General features: G+C 43.8%; 1 protein-coding gene across 1 annotated transcript in view; it reads right to left on the bottom strand.

Moving 5' to 3' along the window:
* Positions 1-25,726, bottom strand: part of LOC139558527 (RNA polymerase II subunit A C-terminal domain phosphatase-like) — a 156,081-nt gene that overhangs the window by 94,994 nt on the left and 35,361 nt on the right. The window contains exon 12 of the mRNA XM_071373694.1: positions 508-776. Coding sequence (XP_071229795.1) covers positions 508-776 — 269 coding nt within the window. The remainder of the gene's footprint in view (positions 1-507; positions 777-25,726) is intronic.

Here is a 25,726-nt window from a genome sequence, read left to right as displayed (position 1 = left end):
GACCTGAACCCAATAGAAAATCTTTGGAGGGAGCTGAAAGTCCGTATTGCCCAGCGACAGCCCCGAAACCTGAAGGATCTGGAGAAGATCTGTAGGGAGGAGTGGGCCAAAATCCCTGCTGCAGTGTGTGCAAACCTAGTCAAGAACTACAGGAAACGTATGATCTCTGTAATTGCAAACAAAGGTTTCTGTACCAAATATTAAGTTCTGCTTTTCTGATGTATCAAATACTTATGTCATGCAATAAAATGCAAATTAATTACTTAAAAATCATACAATGATTTTCTGGATTTTTGTTTTAGATTCCGTCTCTCATAGTTGAAGTGTACCTATGATAAAAATTACAGACCTCTACATGCTTTGTAAGTAGGAAAACCTGCAAAATCGGCAGTGTATCAAATACTTGTTCTCCCCACTGTACCTCCTCCATTAGAAAACAGCTAATCTGGTAATGGGTTACATAACACTTCACTACCTGGTTTAAAGGTGGTGCTCTGGTGGCCTTACCTTGGCACGCTGTCCGCCGTCGTCGTACCGCCCTGGTCACTAGGTGGCGTCTGTGTTTTCTCCGTCTCCTCTTCAACGGTGGCCAGACCCTGCTGCTGCAGCTGGTGATGGTGCTGCTTCAGCTGGTGATGGTGGTGCCGTTGGTGGTGCTTCTCTCCCTCAGTGCTCTGTCCACTACCCTTTGGCCGCTGCCCCTCTACTTCCTCCATCGTCTTCTTCCCCCGGCCTTCTCCCTCCTCGTCGCTCTCCTCATCTAGCATGTCGTCCACCTGACAACAGAGAGGTGGGTTGGTGAGGCTTGGCTCCCCCAGGGTAGGGTGGTCTATACAGTACAGCAGGCCTCTCATTGTCCACCAGAGCGCAACATACAGTAGACAAAACCTCAACTCTTCACATAAATCCCATCAGATGATTAGAGAACACACTTAACCAACCCCTCACTAACTCTTTACTTACAGTTTGTCCTCTGCACATCAGGTGGCAACAGCAGTTAACATGGCCCAGGAGCAAATGACATAATAGCTCTTCACATATGGATTCCTCTGGCCTGTTAACAAGTTTAATTACTGTCTATTCTGAAGGGAATAACCTATCAGATGCCTCTCTGCCTGCAGGGAACACCAATTAGATGCTGTTTGGACCTCCGTTATTCAGAGAGGATCATTTACCTGGAAAGTCTATAGGAATGCACATTAGGCGAAGGCTTTATATTCCTATAGAAAAACAGCTGAGAATATTTTCTTTCAATTTAATCTGATACATTATTAGCTAATATAATGGTGCTGGATGGAATAGCGGACGTTTTTATGCGCTCCTGACCAATTGTGCCATTTTGTGTATTTTTTTTGCGCCATTGTTTCCTATTTATTTATTTTTTATTTTACCGTTATTTTACCAGGTAAGTTGACTGAGAACACGTTCTCATTTGCAGCAACGACCTGGGGAATAGTTACAGGGGAGAGGAGGGGGATGAATGAGCCAATTGTAAACTGGGGATTATTAGGTGACCATGATGGTTTGAGGGCCAGATTGGGAATTTAGCCAGGACACCGGGGTTAACACCCCTACTCTTACGATAAGTGCCATGGGATCTTTAATGACCTCAGAGAGTCAGGACACCCGTTTAACGTCCCATCCGAAAGACGGCACCCTACACAGGGCAGTGTCCCCAATCACTGCCCTGGGGCATTGGGATATTTTTTAGACCAGAGGAAAGAGTGCCTCCTACTGGCCCTCCAACACCACTTCCAGCAGCATCTGGTCTCCCATCCAGGGACTGACCAGGACCAACCCTGCTTAGCTTCAGAAGCAAGCCAGCAGTGGTATGCAGGGTGGTATGCTGACCGGTATGATGACCGAAAAGTTCTTCTGGACATCAGAACAGCTAACACTACCCTCAATTTGGACAAGTCAGAGACGAAAGACATATTGATTATCCTGGAGCAGGCCCAAATCGCCTGTACCCTCTGTTCTATTGGCGAATGTGCAATCGCTGGAGAATAAACTGGACGAGCTCCATTCAAGACTATCCTATCAACAGGACATTAAAGACTGTAATATACTATGCTTCTCAGAGTCATGGCTGAACAAGGACATGGATAATATACAGTGCATTCAGAAAGTATTCAGAACACTTGTACCACACTTCAGCTTTATTCTAAATGTAATTAAATAAATAATAAATCCTCAATCTACACACAATACCTCATGATGACAAAGCAAAACAGTTGCATCCTGTTTCCATTGATCATCCTTGAGATGTTTCTACAACTTGAATGGAGTCTACCTTTGGTAAATTTGAATGATTTGACATGATTTGGAAAGACACACAGCTGTCTATATAAGGTCCCACAGTTGACCATGCATGTCAGAGCAAAAACCAAGCCATGAGGTTGAAGGAATTGTCCATAGAGCTTCGAGACAGGATTGTGTCGAGGCACAGATCTGGGGAAGAGTACAAACATATTTCTTCAGCATTGAAGGTCCCCAAGAACACAGTGGCCTCCATCATCCTTAAATGGAAGAAGTTCAGAACCACCAAGACTCTTCCTAGAGCTGGCCGCCCTGGCAAACTGAGCAATTGGGGTAGAAGGGCTATGGTCAGGGAGGTGATCAAGAACCCAATGGTCCCTCTGACAGAGCTCCAGAGTTCCTCTGTGGCGATGGGAAAACCTTCCAGAAGGACAACCATCTCTGCAGGGACTGGGAGATGAGTCAGGATCGAGGCAAAGATGAACGGCGCAAAGTAGAGAGAGATCCTTGATGAAAACCTGCTCCAGAGCGCTCAGAACCTCAGACTGGGGTGAAGGTTCACCTTCCAACAGGACAACGACCCTAAGCACACAGCCAAGACAACGCAGGAGTGGCTACGGGACAAGTCTCTGAATGTCCTTGAGTGGCCCAGCCAGAGCCCGGACTTGAACCAGATCAAACATCTCTGGAGACCAGCCACACTCCCCATCCAACCTGACAGAGCTTGAGAGGATCTGCAGAGAAAAAAAAATGGGAGGAACTCCCCAAAATACAGGTGTGCCAAGCTTGTAGCGTCATACCCAAGAAGACTTGAGGCTGTAATCGCTGCCAGAGGTGCTTAAACAAAGTGCTGAGTAAAAGGTCTGAATACTTATGTAAATGTATTATTTCAATAAATTGTTTTATTTTTTTGTTTTGCCATCATGGGGTATTGTGTGTAGATTGATGAGGGTGGAAAAAATGATTTAATCAATTTTAGAATAAGGCTGTAACGTAACAAAATGTGGAAAAAGTCAAGGGGTTTGAATACTTTCCAAATGCACAGTACATCAAGATGCGTTTTTTATGTATCGGCAGGACAGAACGGCAGAGTCCGGTAAGATCATGGGGGCGGTGTGTCTCTTTATGAACAACAGCTGCTGCGCAATCTCTAATATTAAGGACGTCTCTAGTAGAGGTCGACCAATTAATCGGAATGGCCGATTAATTAGGGCCGATTTCAAGTTTTCATAACAATCGGAAATCGGTATTTTGGATGCCGTTTTCTTTTTTTTACACCTTTATTTAACTAGGCAAGTCAGTTAAGAACACATTCTTATTTTCAATGACGGCCTAGGAACGGTGGGTTAACTGCCTTGTTCAGGGGCAGAACGACATCATTTTACCTTGTCAGTTCAGGTATTCAATCTTGCAACCTTACGGTTAACTAGTCCAACGCTCTAACCACCTGCCTCACGAGGAGCCCGCCTATTACGCGAATGCAGTAAGAAGCCAAGGTAAGTCGCTAGCTAGCATTAAACTTATCTTATAAAAAACAATCAATCATAAATCACTAGTTATAACTACACATGGTTGATGATATTACTAGTTTATCTAGCGTGTCCTGCGTTGCATATAATCGATGCAGTGCACATTCGCGAAAAAGGACTGTCGTTGCTCCAACGTGTACCTAACCATAAACATCAATGCCTTTCTTAAAATCAATACACTAGTATATATTTTTAAACCTGCATATTTAGCTACAAGTAATCCAGGTTAGCAGGCAATATTAACCAGGTGAAATTGTGTCACTTCTCTTGCGTTCATTGCACGCAGAGTCAGGGTATATGCAACAGTTTGGGCCACCTGGCTCGTTGCGAACTAATTTGCCAGAATTCTACGTATTTATGACATAACATTGAAGGTTGTGCAATGTAACAGGAATATTTAGGCTTATGGATGCCACCCGTTAGATAAAATACGGAACGGTTCCATATTTCACTGAAAGAATAAACGTTTTGTTTTCGAGATGATAGTTTCCCGGATTCGACCATATTAATGACCTAAGGCTCGTATTTCTGTGTGTTATTATGTTATAATTAAGTCAATGATTTGATAGAGCAGTCTCACTGAGCGATGGTAGGCACCAGCAGGCTCATAAGCATTCATTCAAACAGCACTTTCGTGCGTTTTGCCAGCAGCTCCTCGCAATGCTTCAAGCATTGCGCTGTTTATGACTTCAGGCCTATCAACTCCCGAGATTAGGCTGGTGTAACCGATGTGAAATGGCTAGCTAGTTAGCGGGGTGCACACTAATAGCGTTTCAAATGTCACTCGCTCTGAGACTTGGATTAGTTGTTCCCCTTGCTCTGCAGGTAACGCTGCTTCGAGGGTGGCTGTTGTCGATGTGTCCCTGGTTCGAGCCCAGGTAGCGGCGAGGAGAGGGATGGAAGCTATACTGTTACACTGGAAATACTAAAGTGCCTATAAGAACATCCAATAGTCAAAGGTTAATGAAATACAAATCGTAGAGAGAAATAGTCCTATAATAACTACAACCTAAAACGTCTTACCTGGGAATATTGAAGACTCATGTTAAAAGGAACCACCAGCTTTCATATGTTCTCATGTTCTGAGCAAGGAACTTAAACGTTAGCTTTCTTACATGGCACATATTGCACTTTTACTTTCTTCTCCAACACTTTGTTTTTACATTATTTAAACCAAATTGAACATGTTTCATTATTTATTTGAAGCTAAATTGATTTTATTGATGTATTATATTAAGTTAAAATAAGTGTTCATTCAGTATTGTTGTAATTGTCATTATTACAAATAAATAAATAAATAAATGAAATAAAAAAATAAAAATCGGCATCGGCTTTTTTGGTTCTCCAATAATCGGTATCGGAGTTGAAAAATCATAAATCGGTCGACCTCTAGTCTCTAGGTTCTGCTCGCATGAGTTAGAATACCTCATGTAAGATGTAGCCCATACTATTTACCAAGAGTTTCTGTATTTTTCGTAACTGTCTATTTACCACCAAAAACCGATGCTGGCACTAAGACCACACTCAACGAGCTGTATAGGGCGACAAGCATCCAGAGGCGGCGCTCCTAGTGGCCATCGACTTTAATGCAGGAAAACTGAAATACATTTTACCTTATTACTACCAACATGTCACCTGTGCAACTAGAGGGGCAAAAAATTCTAGATCGCCTCTACTCCACACAGAGACACATACAAAGCTGTCCCCCACCCTCCATTAGGCAAATCAGAACATAACTATCCTCCTGATTCCTGCTTACAAGCAAAAACTCAAACAGGAAGTATAAGTGACGGGCTCAATACAGAAGTGGTCCTATGAAGCGGATGCTAAGTTAATGGACTGTTTCGCTACCACAGACTAGAATATGTTCTGGGATTCATCCGATGGCATTGAGGAGGTTACAACATCAGTCACAGGCTAATAAGTGCATCGATGATGTCCCCTCAGTGACCGTACATACATATCCCAACCAGAAGCCATGGATTACAGGCAACATCTCCACTGAGCTAAAGGCTAGGGCTGCAGATTTCAAGATATAGGACATTAGTCCGGATGCCATCTGACAAACCATCATACAGGCAAATAGTCAATATAGGACTAAGATCGAATCCTACGACACCGGCTCTGACGCTCGTCGGATATTGCAGGGCTTGCAAACTATCACGGATTACAAAGGGAAACCCAGCCGAGAACTGCCTAGCGACACGAGCCTACCAGATGAGCTAAATGCCTTTGATGATCGCTTCGAGGCAAGCCAAACTGAACCATGTGTGAGAGCATCAGCTGTTTCAGACTACTGTAGGATCACGCTCTCCCTAGCCGATGTGAGTAAGACCTATAAATAGGTTAACATTCACAGGGCCGGAGGTATATTTATTAGGAGGAATAGTATCAATCAATACTTTACAGTCAAGAGAAAGGCTGGTTCCTAATAGACATCTGTTGAGGTCATGAAGAATTACACTCCTAACCTGGATGTAGATAGATTAAAGGTTAATTCTCCAATGGCACCCTGTTCTCTATATTTGACCAGGATGCCATTTGGGACACAGTCTTAGGAAATTAGTACCTCAACGAGAAGCCAGAATTTGGGCTACAAACTGAAACCCAGGCCTTGGACAAAGGACCTACACAAATTTGAAACGCACACTCAAATTACTAATGTCCTGATGTCCTACCCCCTCACACTCTCCTATTACAGCAGTCCTCTAGTCTTCATTATCCCCTGTCCCCCGAGGGCCATTTGGGTCAATTAAAATAGGGTGAGACCCCTCCCACATTTACAGAGGTAAAACTAAATCGATATGGAAACAGAGGGAGAGATTTTTCCTTAAATGGAAGGAGAGAAGCAGAGCTTCCAGAAGAACTAGCATGTAGACTTTCATCCATTAAGTCATAAGCACAGCACTACACGGTGTCAGAGCAGTGGCGATCTGGGATCATGGCAGAGAGAACATCCCTAGAGCTGGGCTCATTATTGGGGTCTGGCCAGGTTCATTAAGGTACAAACTGTTGTTGACAACATCAATTTAGACGGACAGAGAGCAAATACAGAATAGCCTGAGGCATGATGTTGATGTGGAACCAGCAGGAAACAAGCAATAAAAACGTTACACACTGAACAACATTAAACGCAACATACAACAATTTTACTGAGTTACAGTTCATATAAAGGAAATCAGTCATTTTAAATTCATTAAAACCTAATATATGGATTTCACATGACTGAATACAGATTTGCATCTGTTGGTGTCAGATACTTTTTTAAAAGGGTAGGGGTGTAGATCAGAAAACCAGTATCTGGTGCGACCACCATTTGCTTCATGCAGCACGACATCTCCTTCACATAGAGTTGATCAGGCTGTTGATTGAGACCGTGCATAATCATGCTGAAACAAGAGATGATGGCGGCGAATGAATGGCACCACAATGGGCCTCAGGATCTCGTCACTGCATGAGGCAAATTGCCATCGATAAAATACAATTGTGGTAACAGTCGTCCGTAGCTTATGCCTGCCCATATCATAACCCCACCACCATGGGACACTGTTCACAAAGTTAACGTCAGCAAACCGCCCGCCCACACGACTCCATACACGTTGTCTGCCATCTGCCTAGCACAGTTCGAAGGTGAGAATTTGCCGATCTGCAGTTAGGTCAAAACCCTGGTGAGGACGACGAGCACGCAGATGAGCTTCCCTGAGATGTTTTCTGACAGTTTGTGCAGAAATTCTTTGGTTGTGCAAACCCACAGTTTCATCAGCTGTCCGGGTGGCTGATCTCAGACGTTCCCGCAGGTGAAGAAGCCAGATGTGGAGGTCCTGGGCTGGCATTGTTAGATGTTTATTTTTTAAATTTCACCTTTATTTAACCAGGTAGGCTAGTTGAGAACAAGTTCTCATTTACAACTGCGACCTGGCCAAGATAAAGCATAGCAGTGTGAACAGACACCAACACAGAGTTACACATGGAGTAAACAAGTCAATAACACAGTAGGGGGGAAAATGAGTCTATATACATTGTGTGCAAAAGGCATGAGGAGGTAGGCAATAAATAGGCCATAGGAGCGAATAATTACAATTTAGCAGATTAACACGGGAGTGATAAATCATCAGATGATCATGTGCAAGTAGAGATACTGGTGTGCAAAAGAGCAGAAAAGTAAATAAATAAAAACAGTAAGGGGATGAGGTAGGTAAATTGGGTGGGCTGTTTACAGATGGACTATGTACAGCTGCAGCGATCGGTTAGCTGCTCAGATAGCAGATGTTTAAAGTTGGTGAGGGAAATAAAAGTCTCCAACTTCAGCAATTTTTGCAATTCGTTCCAGTCACAGGCAGCAGAGAACTGGAAGGAAAGGCGGCCAAATCAGGTGTTGGCTTTTGGGATGATCAGTGAGATATACCTGCTGGAGCGCGTGCTACATGGTGGGTGTTGTTATCGTGACCAGTGAACTGAGATAAGGCAGAGCTTTACCTAGCATGGACTTATAGATGACCTGGAGCCAGTGGGTCTGGCGACGAATATGTAGCGAGGGCCAGCATACAGGTCGCAGTGGTGGGTGGTATAAGGTGTTTTAGTAACAAAACGGATGGCACTATGATAAACTGCATCTAGTTTGTGAGTGGAGTATTGGAAGCTATTTTGTAGATGACATCGCCGAAGTCGAGGATCGGTAGGATAGTCAGTTTTACTAGGGTAAGTTTGGCGGCGTGAGTGGAGGAGGCTTTGTTGCGAAATAGGAAGCCGATTCTTGATTTGATTTTGGATTGGAGATGTTTAATATGAGTCTGGAAGGAGAGTTTACAGTCTAGCCAGACACCTAGGTATTTATAGATGTCCACATATTCTAGGTCGGAACCGTCCAGGGTGGTGATGCTAGTCGGGCGGGCGGGTGCAGGCAGCGAACGGTTGAAAAGCATGCATTTGGTTTTACTAGCGTTTAAGAGCAGTTGGAGGCAACGGAAGGAGTGTTGTATGGCATTGAAGCTCGTTTAGAGGTTAGATAGCACAGTGTCCAAGGAAGGGCCAGAAGTATACAGAATGGTGTCGTCTGCGTAGAGGTGGATCAGGGAATCGCCCGCAGCAAGAGCAACATCATTGATATATACAGAGAAAAGAGTCGGCCCGAGAATTGAACCCTGTGGTACCCCCAGAGGACCGGACAACATGCCCTCCGATTTGACACACTGAAACTCTGTCTGCAAAGTAGTTGGTGAACCAGGCAAGGCAGTCATCAGAAAAACCGAGGCTACTGAGTCTGCCGATAAGAATATGGTGATTGACAGAGTCGAAAGCCTTGGCCAGGTCGATGAAGACGGCTGCACAGTACTGTCTTTTATCGATGGCGGTTATGATATCGTTTAGTACCTTGAGCGTGGCTGAGGTGCGGTGGCTGAGATGTGGTCTGCGGTTGTGAGGCTGGTTGGACATCCTGCAAAATTCTCTAAAACTACATTGGAGGTTGGTAGAGAAATGAACATTCAACAGCACTGGTGAACATTCCTGCAGTCAGCATGCCAATTGCATGCTCCCTCAAAACTTGAGACATCTGTGGCATTGTGTTGTGTGACAAAAAAGCATATTTTAGAGAGTGGCCTTTTATTGTCCCCAGCACAAGGTGAAATGATGAAATGACAGTTGGTAGAAGGGTTTTGTGTGTGTTTCTCACTGACAGAAAGTAACCTAACACCAAGCGTAAGCCTGTGGATTCCTGTTGCAGAACTGCTATGTTTCCCAAACACACACTGCCCTGTCTGTTTTTGTCTTTGAAGAAGTTGGTCTTCCTAACGGCACTTTGCAGAATACCTCAGGAGTATGTTGACAGACAATATCGTCTCCCTTTTTTCACATGATCGATAACAGTGCCTGTGGCAGCTGGATGCATTTCAAGGAGGCAGGAACATCTTTCTGTCAGACATGATGTTAAAGTACTGTATACATCACAGAGATGCAGTTTAAAGTACTGTAGTTTAAAGTACTATATATATATATATATATATACACACACACACAGTGGGGAGAACAAGTATTTGATACACTGACGATTTTGCAGGTTTTCCTACTTAAAAAATGACAGACCTCTACATGCTTTGTAACATAGATTCCGTCTCTCACAGTTGAAGTGTACCTAAAACAAAAATCCAGAAAATCACATTGTATGATTTTTAAGGAATTAATTTGCATTTTATTGCATGACATAAGTATTTGATCACCTACCAACCAGTAAGAATTCCGGCTCTCACAGACCTGTTAGTTTTTCTTTAAGAAGCCCTCCTGTTCTCCACTCATTACCTGTATTAACTGCACCTGTTTGAACTCGTTACCTGTATAAAAGACACCTGTCCACACACTCAAACAGACTGCAACCTCTCCACAATGGCCAAGACCAGAGAGCTGTGTAAGGACATCAGGGCTAAAATTGTAGACCTGCACAAGGCTGGGATGGGCTACAGGACAATAGGCAAGCAGCTTGGTGAGAAGGCAACAACTGTTGGCGCAATTATTAGAAAATGGAAGAAGAAGTTCAAGATGACGGTCAATCACCCTCGGTCTGGGGCTCCATGCAAGATCTCACCTCGTGGGGCATCAATGATCATGAGGAAGGTGAGGGATCAGCCCAGAACTACACGGCAGGACCTGGTCAATGACCTGAAGAGAGCTGGGACCACAGTCTCAAAGAAAACCATTAGTAACACACTACGCCGTCATGGATTAAAATCCTGCAGCGCACGCAAGGTCCCCCTGCTCAAGCCAGCGCATGTCCAGGCCCGTCTGAAGTTTGCCAATGACCATCTGGATGATCCAGAGGAGGAATGGGAGAAGGTCATGTGGTCTGATGAGACAAAAATAGAGCTTTTGGGTCTAAACTCCACTCGCCGTGTTTGGAGGAAGAAGAAGGATGAGTACAACCCCAAGAACACCATCCTAACCGTGAAGCATGGAGGTGGAAACATCATTCTTTGGGGATACTTTTCTGCAAAGGTGACAGGACGACTGCACCGTATTGAGGGGCGGATGGACGGGGCCATGTATCGCGAGATCTTGGCCAACAACCTCCTTCCCTCAGTAAGAGCATTGAAGATGGGTCGTGGCTGGGTCTTCCAGCATGACAACGACCCGAAACACACAGCCAGGGCAACTAAGGAGTTGCTCCGTAAGAAGCATGTCAAGGTCCTGGAGTGGCCTAGCCAGTCTCCAGACCTGAACCCAATAGAAAATCTTTGGAGGGAGCTGAAAGTCCGTATTGCCCAGCGACAGCCCCGAAACCTGAAGGATCTGGAGAAGGTCTGTATGGAGGAGTGGGCCAAAATCCCTGCTGCAGTGTGTGCAAACCTGGTCAAGAACTACAGGAAACATATGATCTCTGTAATTGCAAACAAAGGTTTCTGTACCAAATATTAAGTTCTGCTTTTCTGATGTATCAAATACTTATGTCATGCAATAAAATGCAAATTAATTACTTAAAAATCATACAAATGTGATTTTCCGGATTTCTTTTTAGATTCCATCTCACAGTTGAAGTGTACCTATAATAAAAATTACAGACCTCTACATGCTTTGTAAGTAGGAAAACCTGCAAAATCGGCAGTGTATCAAATACTTGTTCTCCCCACTGTATATATATACAGATATTCAATGTCAAACAAAGCATAAACTACCATCAACACGTATTTCTTTGACCGCTAAAGCACATTTCATCAACAAACATTTTTGACAACTTAAAATCAATGTAAACCCTCACATCACAGAATCGTCTCCACACACTGCATTGAGTCAATAAGAACCCCGCAGAGCAGTCATCTCCTCTGGCTGTGTTTGGTCCCTCGGAGGCAAGACGGCATTCGCAATAATACAAACAAACCCCAAAATCCCCAAGGAGAGTCATGCTGAGATCAATAGGGATTACAGAGACTGACAAAACAAATACAATGGTCTCTGGCTTTTATTAAAATGGCTGATAAACACAACCACTGTAATCCATGAACAGACAGTCACAGACAACCAAACAGGCTCCTCTCTTTCACCTACTACTACCTGTTGTTTGCAAAAACATATGCCTAACTTGAATACATTCAGCATAACCCATCTCTGTACCTGCAGTGGGCAGTGTGTCCGTGCCCCCACGGTTGCCTTGTGATGGGCTCAAATCACTACCCTGCAGAAGCCAGAACGCGGTTCAGAACGTCAGAGTGGGCCATATCTGTCTCCTGCAGAGCGGCAGTCTTAACGATCCCCAGAACCAGCGTGGAGTGTGCCGGAAATGGCACCCTATTCCCTACATAGTGCACTACTTTAGACCAGACCATATGGGCCCTGGTCAAAAGCAGTGCAATGCAAAGGAAATAGTGCCATTTGCAGTACAGCCATGACCTTTTCCAGAGGCATCTCTCTTCACACAATGTCATGTTTCTGTGAGTAATAAGCAGTGGTCGAAAAAGTACTCAATTGTCATACTTGAGTAAAAGTAAAGATACCTTAATAGAGAATGACTCAAGTAAAAGTCACCCAGTAAAATACTACTTGAGTAAAAGTCTAAAAGTATTTGGTTTTAAATATACTCAAAAGTAAATGGAATTTCTAAAATGTACTTAAGTATCAAAAGTCAAAGTAAAAGTATAAACCATTTCAAATTCTTTATATTAAGCAAACCAGACGGCACAATTAAAAAGAAAATGTTTTGACGGACAGCCAGGGTCACACTCCAACACCCAGTCATAATTTACAAACAAAGCATTTGTGTTTTGTGAGTCCTCCAGATCAGAGGCAGTAGGGATGACCAGGGATGTTCTCTTGGTCAAGTGTGTGAATTGGACCATTTTCCTGTCCAAATGTAACAAGTACTTTTGGGTGTCAGGAAAAATGTAGTGAAGTAAAAGTTGGCAAAATTATAAATAGTAAAGTACAAAAACCGACATAAGTAGTACTTTAAAGTATTTTTACTTAAGTACTTTATGCCACTGGTAATAAGGGCCCAAGCAGAGAGAAACAAGCCGCAGCAGCAGCACAGCCTCTCAGAACACCAAAGGGAGCCAGAGTATTTCGGAGGCCTCGCTATTACGAGGAGCAGTGAAGCTCCTCGAATATAAAGGCAATTCAGAACTTTTCTATTGCTGGCTAAAGGCACTGACCTCTCTACCCCTGAATGAGTGAAGCGCACCAGTGAAGAGTAAAGTGTTAGTGCCTTAAGAAAACGATGACTCTAGGGTTTGGACTGCCGTTTCTGCTGTAATTTGCCATGCTCATTCAGCTCTACACCAGTGGTCTAGAAGCTTTAGTAAGAAGCTGAAGAAAGCAGAGGTTGGGGCACTTCACAGGTACACCATGCTTAACAGAGCCATAAAACGCTCTGAATGTTTATTTATACTAAGCAAAAATATAAAATGCAAGATGTAAATTGTTGGTCCCATGTTTCATGAGCTGAAATAAAAGCGCCCAGAAATGTTCCATACGAACAAAGTATTTCTCTCAAATTGTGTGCACAAATTTGTTTACCTCCCTGTTAGTGAGCATTTCTCCTTTGCCAAGATAATCTATCAACCATACTCAGACATGTCACCCATTGAGCATGTTTGGGATGCTCTGGATCGACGTGTACAACAGTGTGTTCCAGTTCCCAGCAATATAGAATTAAATCAAACTTTATTGTCCATCCAGGATGGACATTTGTCTTTGGCATCACCTTCATTAAAAGGATCACATACACATACATTCTCACATCATACACATTTAAACCAGTCAGTCCATCATGTTGCATCCACTAACAGAGGACATTAATACATTCACTCACAACTGTCCCAACTGCACTAGATAAGTACATATACCGATACAATTTACTTTGTATTTAGTAGTCCAACAGCACAAGGAACGAATGAGTGTTTGAACACATTCTTCTTGGCCATGGGCATTCTGAAGCGCCGGCCAGAGGGAAGCCTCTCCAACTGAGGGTGTAGAGGGTGGGAGGGGTCACCAATGACAGCCAGTGTCTTCTTTTTGGTTGCCTTGTGGACCAGAATGCTCAAACGTGCCTGTGGTCAACCAATTACTTTGCTGGCTGTGTTTACTATTGTGGTCAGTTTGCTTTTGCTCCTCACGCTCAGATGACCATACCAGACTGTCATATTGAACGTGAGGATGCTCTCCACCAAGCTGCTGTACACCCTCTCCAGAACATCCTGGCTGACCCCAAACCCCTGTAATTTCCTGATTAAAAACAGGTGTTGGGCTTGCTTTAAAAAAAATACAGTCTGCATTCTCTGTAAAACTCAGCATGTTATCAATTTGTGTCCCTAGGTATTTAAAACACTCAACCACCTCCTCTGGTTGGTCGTTCAGAGAGTGGTTGGGATATTGGTAAGTTGTTGCCATTGATGATCAGCTCCGTTGTCTTTTCCACATTGATGTGGAGGGCACTTGACCGACACCATTCTTGAAGGTTGTTGGTCTGTTTAAAAAAGAAAAAGAAGAGTCCTACCAGAGCCATGTCATCAGAGTACTTACGGCTTCAGCAACTTTGCACAGCCATTGAAGAGGAGTGGGACAACACTACACAGGCCACAATCAACAGCCTGATCAACTCTATGCGAAGGAGATGCGTCAAGCTGCATGAGGCAAATGGCGATCACACCAGATACGGACTGGTTCTCTGATCCACACCCCTACTTATTAAAAAAAAAAAAAAAAAAGTATCTGTGACCAACAGATGCATATCTGTATTCCCAGTCATGTGAAATCCATAGATTAGGGCCTAATTAATTAATTTCAATTGACTGATTTCCTTATATGAACTGTAACTCAGTAAAAACTCAGAAATTGCTACATGTTGAATTTATATTTTTGTTCACTGTAGATGGATTGGATTGGAGCTTGTATCCAGTTGTTGGACTCCATTCTCAGAATCTATTCAGTCAGGCTGCCTTCAGTCCCCTGTATAGATATGACCATGAGCCAGGTACGCACACACCTCAAGACTCAATCTGTTTTGCATGAGTTACCTTGGTTACTGGCCACTTCAAATGCAACGATCCAGACAGAGACAGACATGATAATTGACAGCAGGACTTTAGAATTATCTGACGCCCACACAGACAAAGAGATGTACAGCTCTTCCCGCCTCTCGTTCTCCCTTGGACTCATTACGATTTCCTTTCAGTCAATTCACTTCGGTCTGCTTGAATTCTAATGAAAGGACGTGAATGAAAAGCAGTCGACGTGTGGATGGATGTGTATTGATGAAACACAAGCAGAACAGATCAGTTGGATCCGTCAATGTCCATAAGAAGACAACTACATCAGCTGAACATGTTCTAGACAACACTGCATCGCTTTGATCTATCCCTTAGAGAACACTGGTCGCGTCTGAAATGGCACCCTATTCCCTACGTTTGACCAGGACCCAGTTAGGGTATAGGGTGCTATTTCGCACCCACCCACTGTCTACTAGTGTGTTGCGATTGGGCTTAAAAAGTTGGGAAGGCTCACAGCCAAACCTGTAATGCGAGACACAGTGACACAGTTATTGGTCGGAGGACATGTCAATCAGAGTGATTGACAGACAGGCAGACGAGAGCAGGCTGAGGCACACATCGCTGTCCATGTCTCCAAACAATGACCCAAAACTAAGAGGAAAAGTATCACAGAGTACTCCTAGACACGAGAGCTGCAAATATATGTTTAAGAGTCAAATGAGGAGGCAGATATAGAAAAATCGCCACCCAAGGCTAAATGTAAAATCCTGCTATGAAATTCAAAGCAAATTACTCATAGGAATCTACATGCAGATCTTGAGTTTGTGACCTGCGCCGTCTAAACTGCTACACAACCTTGGGGTTGGAAACAGCATGGCTTTACAAAGAGTTATGAGACTTGTCACCTCGGTTTTGACCGCATTACACATAATGCACCTTTCTAATTCATATCAGAATTGAATTGCATGAACAAAACACTTTTATTTGCACCAAATACAACAGGTATAATGCTTACAAGCACTTAACCAAGCCCTTATCGGTATAGTGACTCAGGCTAAGAAGAAGAATGAAGGCTTATAAGAAGGCCTTAGAAAGCGTATAATATGCTGCTATAGGCAGAAGTGAATGTGATTCTGATGGATCATGATGCTCAACAGGGGCACAAGTGGCTCCCCAGGGAGCTGCAGGGAACTCCAGGTTTAGCGTTATCATTGTGATAATACCTTCAGCTGGGGAGGTGTCACCAGTAGTACCGTGTGAAAGCAGAACTGGTGAGGTGTCACCATGAAATGTGTTTGATAAAGTACTTCCTCAATAGTAATCTGAGAACAGGAACCTGAAACATTTATCCTAATCATTCAGTGTCTTGTGCCAGATAGGACGGAGCACCTATTGTACTGTACCACGTGTCTCAGAGTCCCATATGGTCTGTCTCTTCAACACTAGAACCGCTAAAGCAGTCATTTTGACTGCTCATCAATTCATTTATTTTATTACCCTGCCATTTAAGTCATGCCTTCCTCAGTTTGACATGTCCTAAATAAGTCTATATAACACAGTGGTTGTTAGAATCTAATATCACAAACAGAACTGGAGTTAAAACCAGTTTAAGGAGGGCATGTCATTATTTGAATGGTTTTCCCCCGTTGCCACTCCTTCTCCCGACAGTGGGGCCTGCTCCGCTCCTTCTCCCGACAGTGGGGCCTGCTCCGCTCCTTCTCCCGACAGTAGGGCCTGCTCCGCTCCTTCTCCCGACAGTGGGGCCTGCTCCGCTCCTTCTCCCGACAGTAGGGCCTGCTCCGCTCCTTCTCCCGACAGTGGGGCCTGCTCCGCTCCTTCTCCCGACATGAAGGTGCCGTGCCCAGTTGATAATCACCCCAATAATTGCCTCGAAACTGAACCTAAACTAATTTCACACATATAACAGATTAAATAAATGAAGTAAAGTATGATGGGGGATAAAGGGGGAGAATGGATGAGTTGACGAGAGAGGGGAAGAACGATGCATAATTATGTAATCACCAATTGTGAATGAAGAACAGGGCTTGCCATGCTATTGTATTAATATATTCTAGTTATAATCTCATAATGGTACTTACCCTATATCAGTCCACCAAATCCACACAGTTTTATCAGTCTACTCTGGCCAACTTGGAGTACATACACAGTGAGAGCGTGCAGAATTTACAACGGCAAGAAGACCAAGACGAATGGACGCACATGCTGCGTTAGCGTTGCTACAAAATCCAGATGAAAACGACTCAGATGGTGGGGAAGAAATTAGCCATGACATCTCTGATGAGATTCTCTGATTCTGAGCCTCTGCCTGAACCCCCCGAAGACTGAGCGCCAAAAAAGTCCAAACGGTACACACCGAGCAGGTACCCCGGCCACCACCAAATGAAACGGTGAGACAGGAGGGGAAGGGACGGCAACGTTTGGGATCCACATTGGGCAGCAGGTGAGCAAGTCTCGGAGAATGTGGTGATGAGGCTTGTGGAACCTTACATTGGCAAGGGGAGAAATGTCACCATGGACAATTTCTTCACTTCACTGTCATTGGCGAACAAGTTTCTTGCAAATAAAACAAGCCTAGTTGGCACCATGAACAAAGCGAGCTCCTTCCCTCTGCGCAAAACAAGGCACCTGCACTCCACAACGGTGCTGAGGAATGAAAACACTCACACTTTACCAATGCAAGGCAAGAAAGAACGTTTCGATCGTGATCACCACGCATACGATAGTTGCCGTCGACGGGGACACAAAGAAAAACGGACACTATTATGAACTACAACCAAACAAAGGTATGTCAATAGTACATAATACACGTTACCATATATAGATACAGTTCTGCAATGCATTATGCTCTTCTGTACAACACGTGTTGGTTTCCTATGGGGAAATAATGCTCATGTTTTCATATGTTTATATGTTTCATATGTTGGTTTGGATGTTTTGGATCAGAAAGGAGGCACCCACCGCTGGCCTGTTGCGGTGTTCTACAACAAGCTTGACTTGGCTGCTATCAACACACAAGTGTTGTTCAAGCAGTGCATCAACAAAACCATGGCCAGGAGAGACTTCCTCATGAGTCAGGCATATGGGCTACGTGAGAAACCAGGGCCAAGGCAGCAGCAAAGATTCCAAGCGAGCCAAAATTGCACACAGCTCCAGGGGAGGAGACAGTGCCAGGCGCACAAAGAACAGAACCCAAGAGACCTGTACCACCTGCAAGCGACATGTTCGTGGGAAGTGTGTCATGCAAGTGAAAGTGGTGAAGATGTGTGTCGACTGTTCGGACAAGGGATAAGCGCTAAATGAAATCCAACTGATGCCACTGCGTGAAAACACACAGCATGTAAGCACCTTTGCTCTGATTTACCATGTTACCATGTTACAACACATTCAACTATGAAACAGAAAACATACTGTCACAAAAGCACTCCACAAAGAAAAACATTTGAACAGTTTAATTTGTGTTTTTTCTAGTGTTTTGTTTTTACATATAGCCTACAGTAACATAAACTAATGAAACTTAACACCTTCATGAACACAAGCAAATTATTATTTTAGCAATAGCATATATGAAAGGTATTAATTACACTGTTAGAATGTTGCAGTCTGAATGCTGGTTCACTTGAAGGGTCCCTCAAGGCCCAGCGGTTCTAGTTTCAAGGCAGAAGCCCTGGCTCAGTTTGTCTTGGCAGACTTTTGCTTTTCAAAAGAAGCACAAGTGAATGAATTACCATTATATTTACAATAGAAATATGGATGACTGTAAAGATAAACTTGAAGATGGAAGAGAGAGTGTAGTTGAATGTCTAACTTCGGCTCGTGAAGGGGTGGGGGGGTGAGTGTGCTGAAGGGAAGGAGCGTTGTACAGCGCCACAGAGAGAGGAGGACACATCGTTAACGCAAGTCAAATCATTATCCATTCAACAGCGGTGGTGAGATTCCTTCACAATGGGGCTCAAATCAAAAGCAACACCATCTTTAAAAACGCTGTCCTTGGAGTTGAAAAGAAACCGTTTCAGATGGAGGGAAATGTTTTCAATGTCTTCAGGAGGTAATCTGAAGTACTGTGGAGTCTGGCTGAGAGATAAAAACATTGCTATTTGTTAAGAGACTGGCTAAGCCATTTACACACAGACTGGGCAATACTCCTGCTAGAGGCAGAGGTTTGACAAAGACCGAGAGAGACTGGGTAGAGGTAGATTGAACTCTCCTACAGACATAGTAAGGTGGATAGACTGACTGGGTAGAGGTTGATTGACTGACACTGGCCAAGGAGAATTCAGGAGGGTCAGTCAATCAGAGCTCAACTTCCTGGCCCACTGCTGTTTGCTCTAGGTTATTGGAGAGAGATTCTGCCCTGAGCAGTCTAAAAGGGAAATGTACACATCAACATACTTCATTGAGGGGAATATACAACCTTCACTGGCCGCCCAGATGATTGGTTGTTTGATGTGAGCAGGGGAAGAGCCCAAATGTAGTGATGGAGAAGATTACTGATAGAAAAACACTAAATACTGGGAGGAAAGAACATACGTTTTTTTTTGCAAGTCGCCAGCTTAGACAATTATCGTAGATAATCAAACTCTTTCATGCAGCGTAAACTCATTAAAAACAATCTCCCACAGTCTCTCTGTTTAGCTCCTATAGTTCACTCCCAAACGACAGACAGAAAGAGCTTGTCCCAGCAGGGGCATCACACTAGATACTACAAGGGCGCTTAATAGATTTCACTGTCCACTTCCCCAAACTCAGGAAAGTTTTAACTACCACCTGTCAGTCACAACAAGTACATACTGGGGAAAGAAGAGAAGAAGAAAATGTACCTGAGGTAGAGTGAGACTAGTGAGGTGACAGACACCCACGCTACAGCTGAGCCTCTCTGACAGACAGAGACCGACACTTCTCTCTCCATCAGTCTTCTCACTGTGCTCCTCGGGGTCAGGGTCAGATCAAAGGCCGTATGCCTCCTCTGTAACACAGCCAAGAGCAGCCTGGCGCCAGTCCAATCCTGATCGGAGCAATTACCCCAGAAGGAAGTTAAATCTTCAAAGCAGCTCAGGATCGTCTTGTCTGTCTGCTCTTAGATTCCAGTCCAACCCTCACAGGGACTCTGCTCTCAGGTGCAGAGATACACAAATATCTCAAATTAAAGGGCATGTAACTCTGCCTCGCTGTCTGATGGGATTTTGTTAAGAGGCACAGATGAACAGCAAAGGACAGGACAACTTATTTTCTCCATTTTACCAAGAGAAATAAGAAAGCAGCTGCAGTGCTATAAGTTAAGCAAGGACTGTTACATCTGATAAAATCCCAAAATATGGTTTATGTGAAAATCAAAAGTTGTAGAAAATCAAAAGAAAGATGTAACCGACAAGGATTAATTCACTTGACATCTAACACCTACTAAAACAGATACCAATATGAACATCTAAGTATTGAAAGGGGCCATCTTTCCATGCCCATCTCCTCTCCCTCCTCACAAGTAACAGCTCCAAACAGTCCCACCTCCTAGTATGTTGCCCGGACAGACAGTTGAGTGACTGTTAGTGTTGCTGTCAGGTTGCCATGGACTGTGTAAATGAGGAACTGATCAGAGGGAATATTCATGGTTCCAGGTTTTGGGACAGATGACAGCGTCGCTCCCCTGGTGATGGAGTGGCCTGGAATGGCCCAGGGACTTTTGTAAATTTACTGATCACTGACGGCAACTGAACCTACAGTACAAACCTCACATAACTCAGACTGGTGTGAGGTTATTAGTCTGTGAGAGGACAGCTAACCCTGTATGGCCAGCTTCAGCACCTTGGACAGCGAGATCAACACTTCATCAGAGAGTAATACTTATACCACAGAGTTAGAACTAAACCAAGATAGACCACTGCCTGTCGTTTCCAATGAGAACAAAGTAGTCATCGTGGGCAGAACAAGCAAGGAGATGGGCAGAGCCAAGCACGCGCTAGCAGGATCCTATTGGCGCGTTCTAGCATGCGTCTGTATATTTCCATGAAGGAACGCTTATTCTGTGAAGTGCACATGTCCAATAACTCAATTTGCCTTTGCACTCCTTCTACACAGCGCAATTTTAAAAAACTTTTGCAAAGGGTAAAGTCTACAAAAACACTTAGTCCACTCTGTTCATAGCAGATTATAGTTTTGGGAACAGAAAACTGTATTGAGAGCAAATGTTTCATAGATAAGAAAATGAGCAGAATGTCGGCTAAATTCATCTCGTTCCATCAGCTCCCACTGCCCGCCAGTGGGCTTCCTCTAACTACCATATTTGGTAGTGAGTGGAAACGCCAAGAGGATGCTTCACATTTATACATCCAGTGAAATATCTCTCATTGTTCCATCTGTGCTTAAACTCTCTGCAGCACACACACACACACACACACACACACAATAGAAGGTGGAGAAGATAAGAATTGTAGCCAACACCTACAGGGAAACAGATTAAAGTGAAACCTCTACAAATCTACTCCTGAACACACATCAGTCAGTCCTGAAAAAGGACATCTGATTTCTGATGTGGACGAAGGAAAAAGGTCAGAATGAGTTAGGAACAAAGCAAGCAGTGAAGCAAACACCATCACCTCAATCTGATCAGACACAAAAGGATTATGGGGTGAGACATACAGCGGTGTGGTATTTCAGCATCGGCTCTGCTCTAATCCACTGTGAAGTCTGTCTGCTTGATGTTAAGGGTCAACATGAGAGACTGTCATGGCTGGGTTTGTCCTTTTAGAGACTGGAAACTGATAGGAAAATATTGATGTTGGGATACAATAAGACAAGGTGTATAGGAGGGGTTGGTTGGTGTTTTGTAAAATCAGTAAACCTTTTTCCATAGACTATTTCTTTGCTAGTTATAAACCCAATAGTGAAGAAGATGTAAAATGTACAACTTCTTGACTAAGCTCTCGAAATGGAGAAACACATCTTGCTCTTCAGTTGCAAGGCAATCCTCTCCACATCACTGCATGGCCAACCATAGGACAGTTCACGCCACAACTACATATTAAAAGACACCCATTGATTAAAGAGCATTTGGCGTTACACATCGAATAGCAGCCTCTCTTATCTGGCCACGGCAGCTTGGTCAGTTCAGAGGGAGGCTTTAGACCAGCACCTAAATAAAACTAAGCAGCCTGTTTGCATGCAGGCAAATAAACCAAATGAACAGAGCCTCAAACTCTTCATCACAGGCAGGCGACTGGTCTATGGATCGTCTGCCATTTTTCTCAAGGTGATGGGGAAACTCTTCTGCTTTGCTACGATTCCCCACCCACAACCTGGGACCTGTTTCAGTCAGAGGCACCTAGAGTGATCAAGATTTTCCCACTGCCTGTCTGACAGGTTGGTTGGCTGGCATAGGCTGATTGGTACAGCCTAGCTTGGTCCCTAGGCCGGAACTCAGAACACAGCCCAATCCTGGAACAATCTGAACCTAGTCCAGCTGGGACAAAGCCAACCAGGAAGGGGAGGGAGAGCCACTCACAGGCATTCATTATGTCTGATTAAAGAGATTACTCAGAAAGCTAGAAACAACACATTTTCACAGACAAAAAGCTTTTTCTTCCCATTGTAGAAACATGGAAATCTTGGATGATCCATGCTGAATACTGAAATATTTGTATCCCCCCACTGGCCCTTGTCAAATGTGATACATTGATGTCTTCTTCTGGCAGCCTCCTACTCGGTTGGTAGCGTGGAAAAGAGGGGATGGTGAAAAGAGAGGAGGCGAGGGGAAGCACGGGGCTCAGTTCTTGTCATCTGCGGAAGACAGTAGCCCAATCTCCAAAGCTTCTCTGTCTCTATCCTGTGAAGGCAGAGACACAATGGCCATCTCATTACAACCAACTCCGGGGGAGACATTCCTTGACTGCCCCGTTCCCTTCTGTTCTGTACGGAGAGGAGATACAATGAGCCTAATCTCAAAGATAAAGGCTTCTCATTCGCTTGGAGCCAGATGATGTGTCAGTTTTTCGGGGACACGGCATTCTGAGCACTGGTCATGTTTTTCATTTATTTTTCACAAGGCTGTCTCTTCTCTTAGTCATGCTGGGCTTTTGTGCTGGTTTGAAGAGGCGAGAGCTGAAAGCTGAAAAGAGGAGTTGGCCGTCCACTGAAACAAGGACGAACTCTAAAGAATCATTATCAATTGTGTAATCAAACATCCGACAGATTCACACTGACAAAATTAGTTCTCCTCCAAAAAACGTACACAGAAAGTATTCTGGTAGAGCATTCATTACAGAGAGCATGGACTAGCTGGCTAATTTCAACCATAATGTGATTCTATCAATCAAAGTAAAGAAAGAGCTGTGTCATGTCCATTCCCTCCCATAGCACTGCAGCAGTGTAAAATAATTTCTCCATTTAAACTTATTTTTGCTAATAGCAAACCATCTTAGCATCTAGCCTTCATTGGGTTATTTCTGGTTGTGAAGTAGCGACCGTATTCTTTCTCCTTCAGGTCAGACAGAGGTCAGACGGCTGTCCACTAGGGTCGGACCCCACTGATCTGGTCACTATGTGATCAATAACCTGGAGCATTGAGAGATCATTGGGTGAGCATGAATCACCATGGTGACTGATGAGTTCTACTAGATGTTGATGTGCTATTAGGTCTCAAAGAAGTCTCTTAGCATCATCACTGGACTTACAATACTTTACAACCACATCTTAAGGAAAGAAGTTGCTAACTAGCGTTAGCGCAAATGCTAACTAGCGTTAGTGCAATGACTGGAAGTCTATGGTAACAGCTAGCATGCTAGTTGTTACCATCGACTTCCTGTCATTGAGCTGACGCTAGTTAGCATTGGCTCACAAAACGACCTCCAACTTCCTTCATACTGGACGCAGAGACATTGTCAAAATCCCGAAGTATCTCTTCAAAGGTCACCACGTTTTTTTGGTCATTGCACTCATGCAATTTACATATCTAGACTTCATGCTTTTGATCATTGCCATTATAACTTAACACAAGTAACAGGCTTACATGATGAAACTACATTAAATCAGGAAAGTATTCAAATATATGTTAAATGATATCAAAACATCAGCTCTTTGATGAGAATCTGAAACAAATTGGCAATACTGGCTAGGCATAAAATTAACTATCCATGTCTTGTAATATAGCTGTTTAAATAAATGTAAAGAATTGCAACAGTGTTGCACAGGGTATAGTGAGAACCCAGTGATGTGTGAATGGAGCCCCCTACCTCTATAAGAGACCATTAGAAGAACGGTAATAATCTTGTTATGTCTGTAATGTAGCTAGTAACTACTGCACATCCACAACATTAGTGTACATTCAGCTGTCATGATACTGTGCATTTAAGCAATCATGGTATAAGTTCAAGATGAATCAAAAAGACATGCCCTATGCTAAGACCACCTTCAACACTGAAATATATACCTTAATGGAGTAGGCCACTATTTTACAACATGATGTCAGGTTCTTCACCCTGAAAGTAGGCTATGGGGCAGGATAAATTGTAATCCATAGTTTGGCTTTCTTTGAACAGACACTACAATCTTCAGCTAACTTTAGCCACCGCTAGCTAAAAATCTATGGAAGGGATTGGGTCATGTGATCCCCCATGAGCAAAATCAACACCATATAATGGTTCGGATGTTTCTTAAAGGTGATTTGGCCATTAAAAAAATGCCCCCATCATTACCATTGAGTTTTAGCTAGCGGTGGCTATAGTTAGCTGAAGTTTGTTGTGGCTGTTTAAGAAAAACCAAGCCATGGATTGCAATTTCTCCTGACCCATAGACTACTTTCAGGGTGAGGAATCATCTACCATGTTGTAAAATAGTGAACTACTCCTTCAATAGGTTCTAGCCTTTTTTGTTGTTGTCCACGACTAAATGGAGGGGGTGGAATAATCTCAATTCTGATCACAAACAAAAATCCCTGAGTAAAGTATGAGTAGTCAGCCCATGCGAATATCAATCTTTGTAGCGTTGTTGATTAATGTTGATCAGTCGCGGCACGCAGTCTGAAAGTTAGGCTGTTGGGAGCAGAGCAGATTTACGCCCTTCGGCTGTCTGGCTCTCCCTTTCATGATTTATTCAAGACAGTCGCAAAGATTTTTGTTGCGTGAAGAAGATGGAAGGGGAGGGGAACAAAATGCATAAACGAGGGGAAAAGTGGATTGTGGCTTAAATTTTCCCTTTCCTCCAGATCAGAGGGAGTACTATACAGTGGTGGTCATTACCGGGAGGGTGGGCCGTGTTTACACTGGGTGGGCGAGGCTGTGTCTGTCTGATGCTTATCACAGGAAGGCGCAGTTGTATCGGAGCTGATAAGGGAGGAGACACTCAAACCAAACACTTGTTCCTCAGGCAGAGCAGACAGACAGTGTTACCTGGCTCATCAGTCAGTCTCATCAGACAGACAGTGTTACCTGGCTCATCAGTCAGTCTCATCAGACAGACAGTGTTACCTGGCTCATCAGTCAGTCTCATCAGACAGACAGTGTTACCTGGCTCATCAGTCAGTCTCATCAGACAGACAGTGTTACCTGGCTCATCAGTCAGTCTCATCAGACAGACAGTGTTACCTGGCTCATCAGTCAGTCTCATCAGACAGACAGTGTTACCTGGCTCATCAGTCAGTCTCATCAGACAGACAGTGTTACCTGGCTCATCAGTCAGTCTCATCAGACAGACAGTGTTACCTGGCTCATCAGTCAGTCTCATCAGACAGACAGTGTTACCTGGCTCATCAGTCAGTCTCATCAGTCAGTCTCATCAGACAGACAGTGTTACCTGGCTCATCAGTCAGTCTCATCAGTCAGTCTCATCAGTCAGTCTCATCAGTCAGTCTCATCAGTCAGTCTCATCAGACAGACTCACACATACAGTTGAAGTCAGAAGTTTACATACACTTCTGTTAGAGTCATTAAAACCCATTTTCAAGCACTCCACACATTTCTTGGTAAC

The sequence above is a fragment of the Salvelinus alpinus genome, chromosome 29 (genome assembly GCF_045679555.1).
Source record: "Salvelinus alpinus chromosome 29, SLU_Salpinus.1, whole genome shotgun sequence".
Classification (NCBI taxonomy): domain Eukaryota; kingdom Metazoa; phylum Chordata; class Actinopteri; order Salmoniformes; family Salmonidae; genus Salvelinus; species Salvelinus alpinus.
This window is presented reverse-complemented; position numbering and strand designations above follow the sequence as displayed.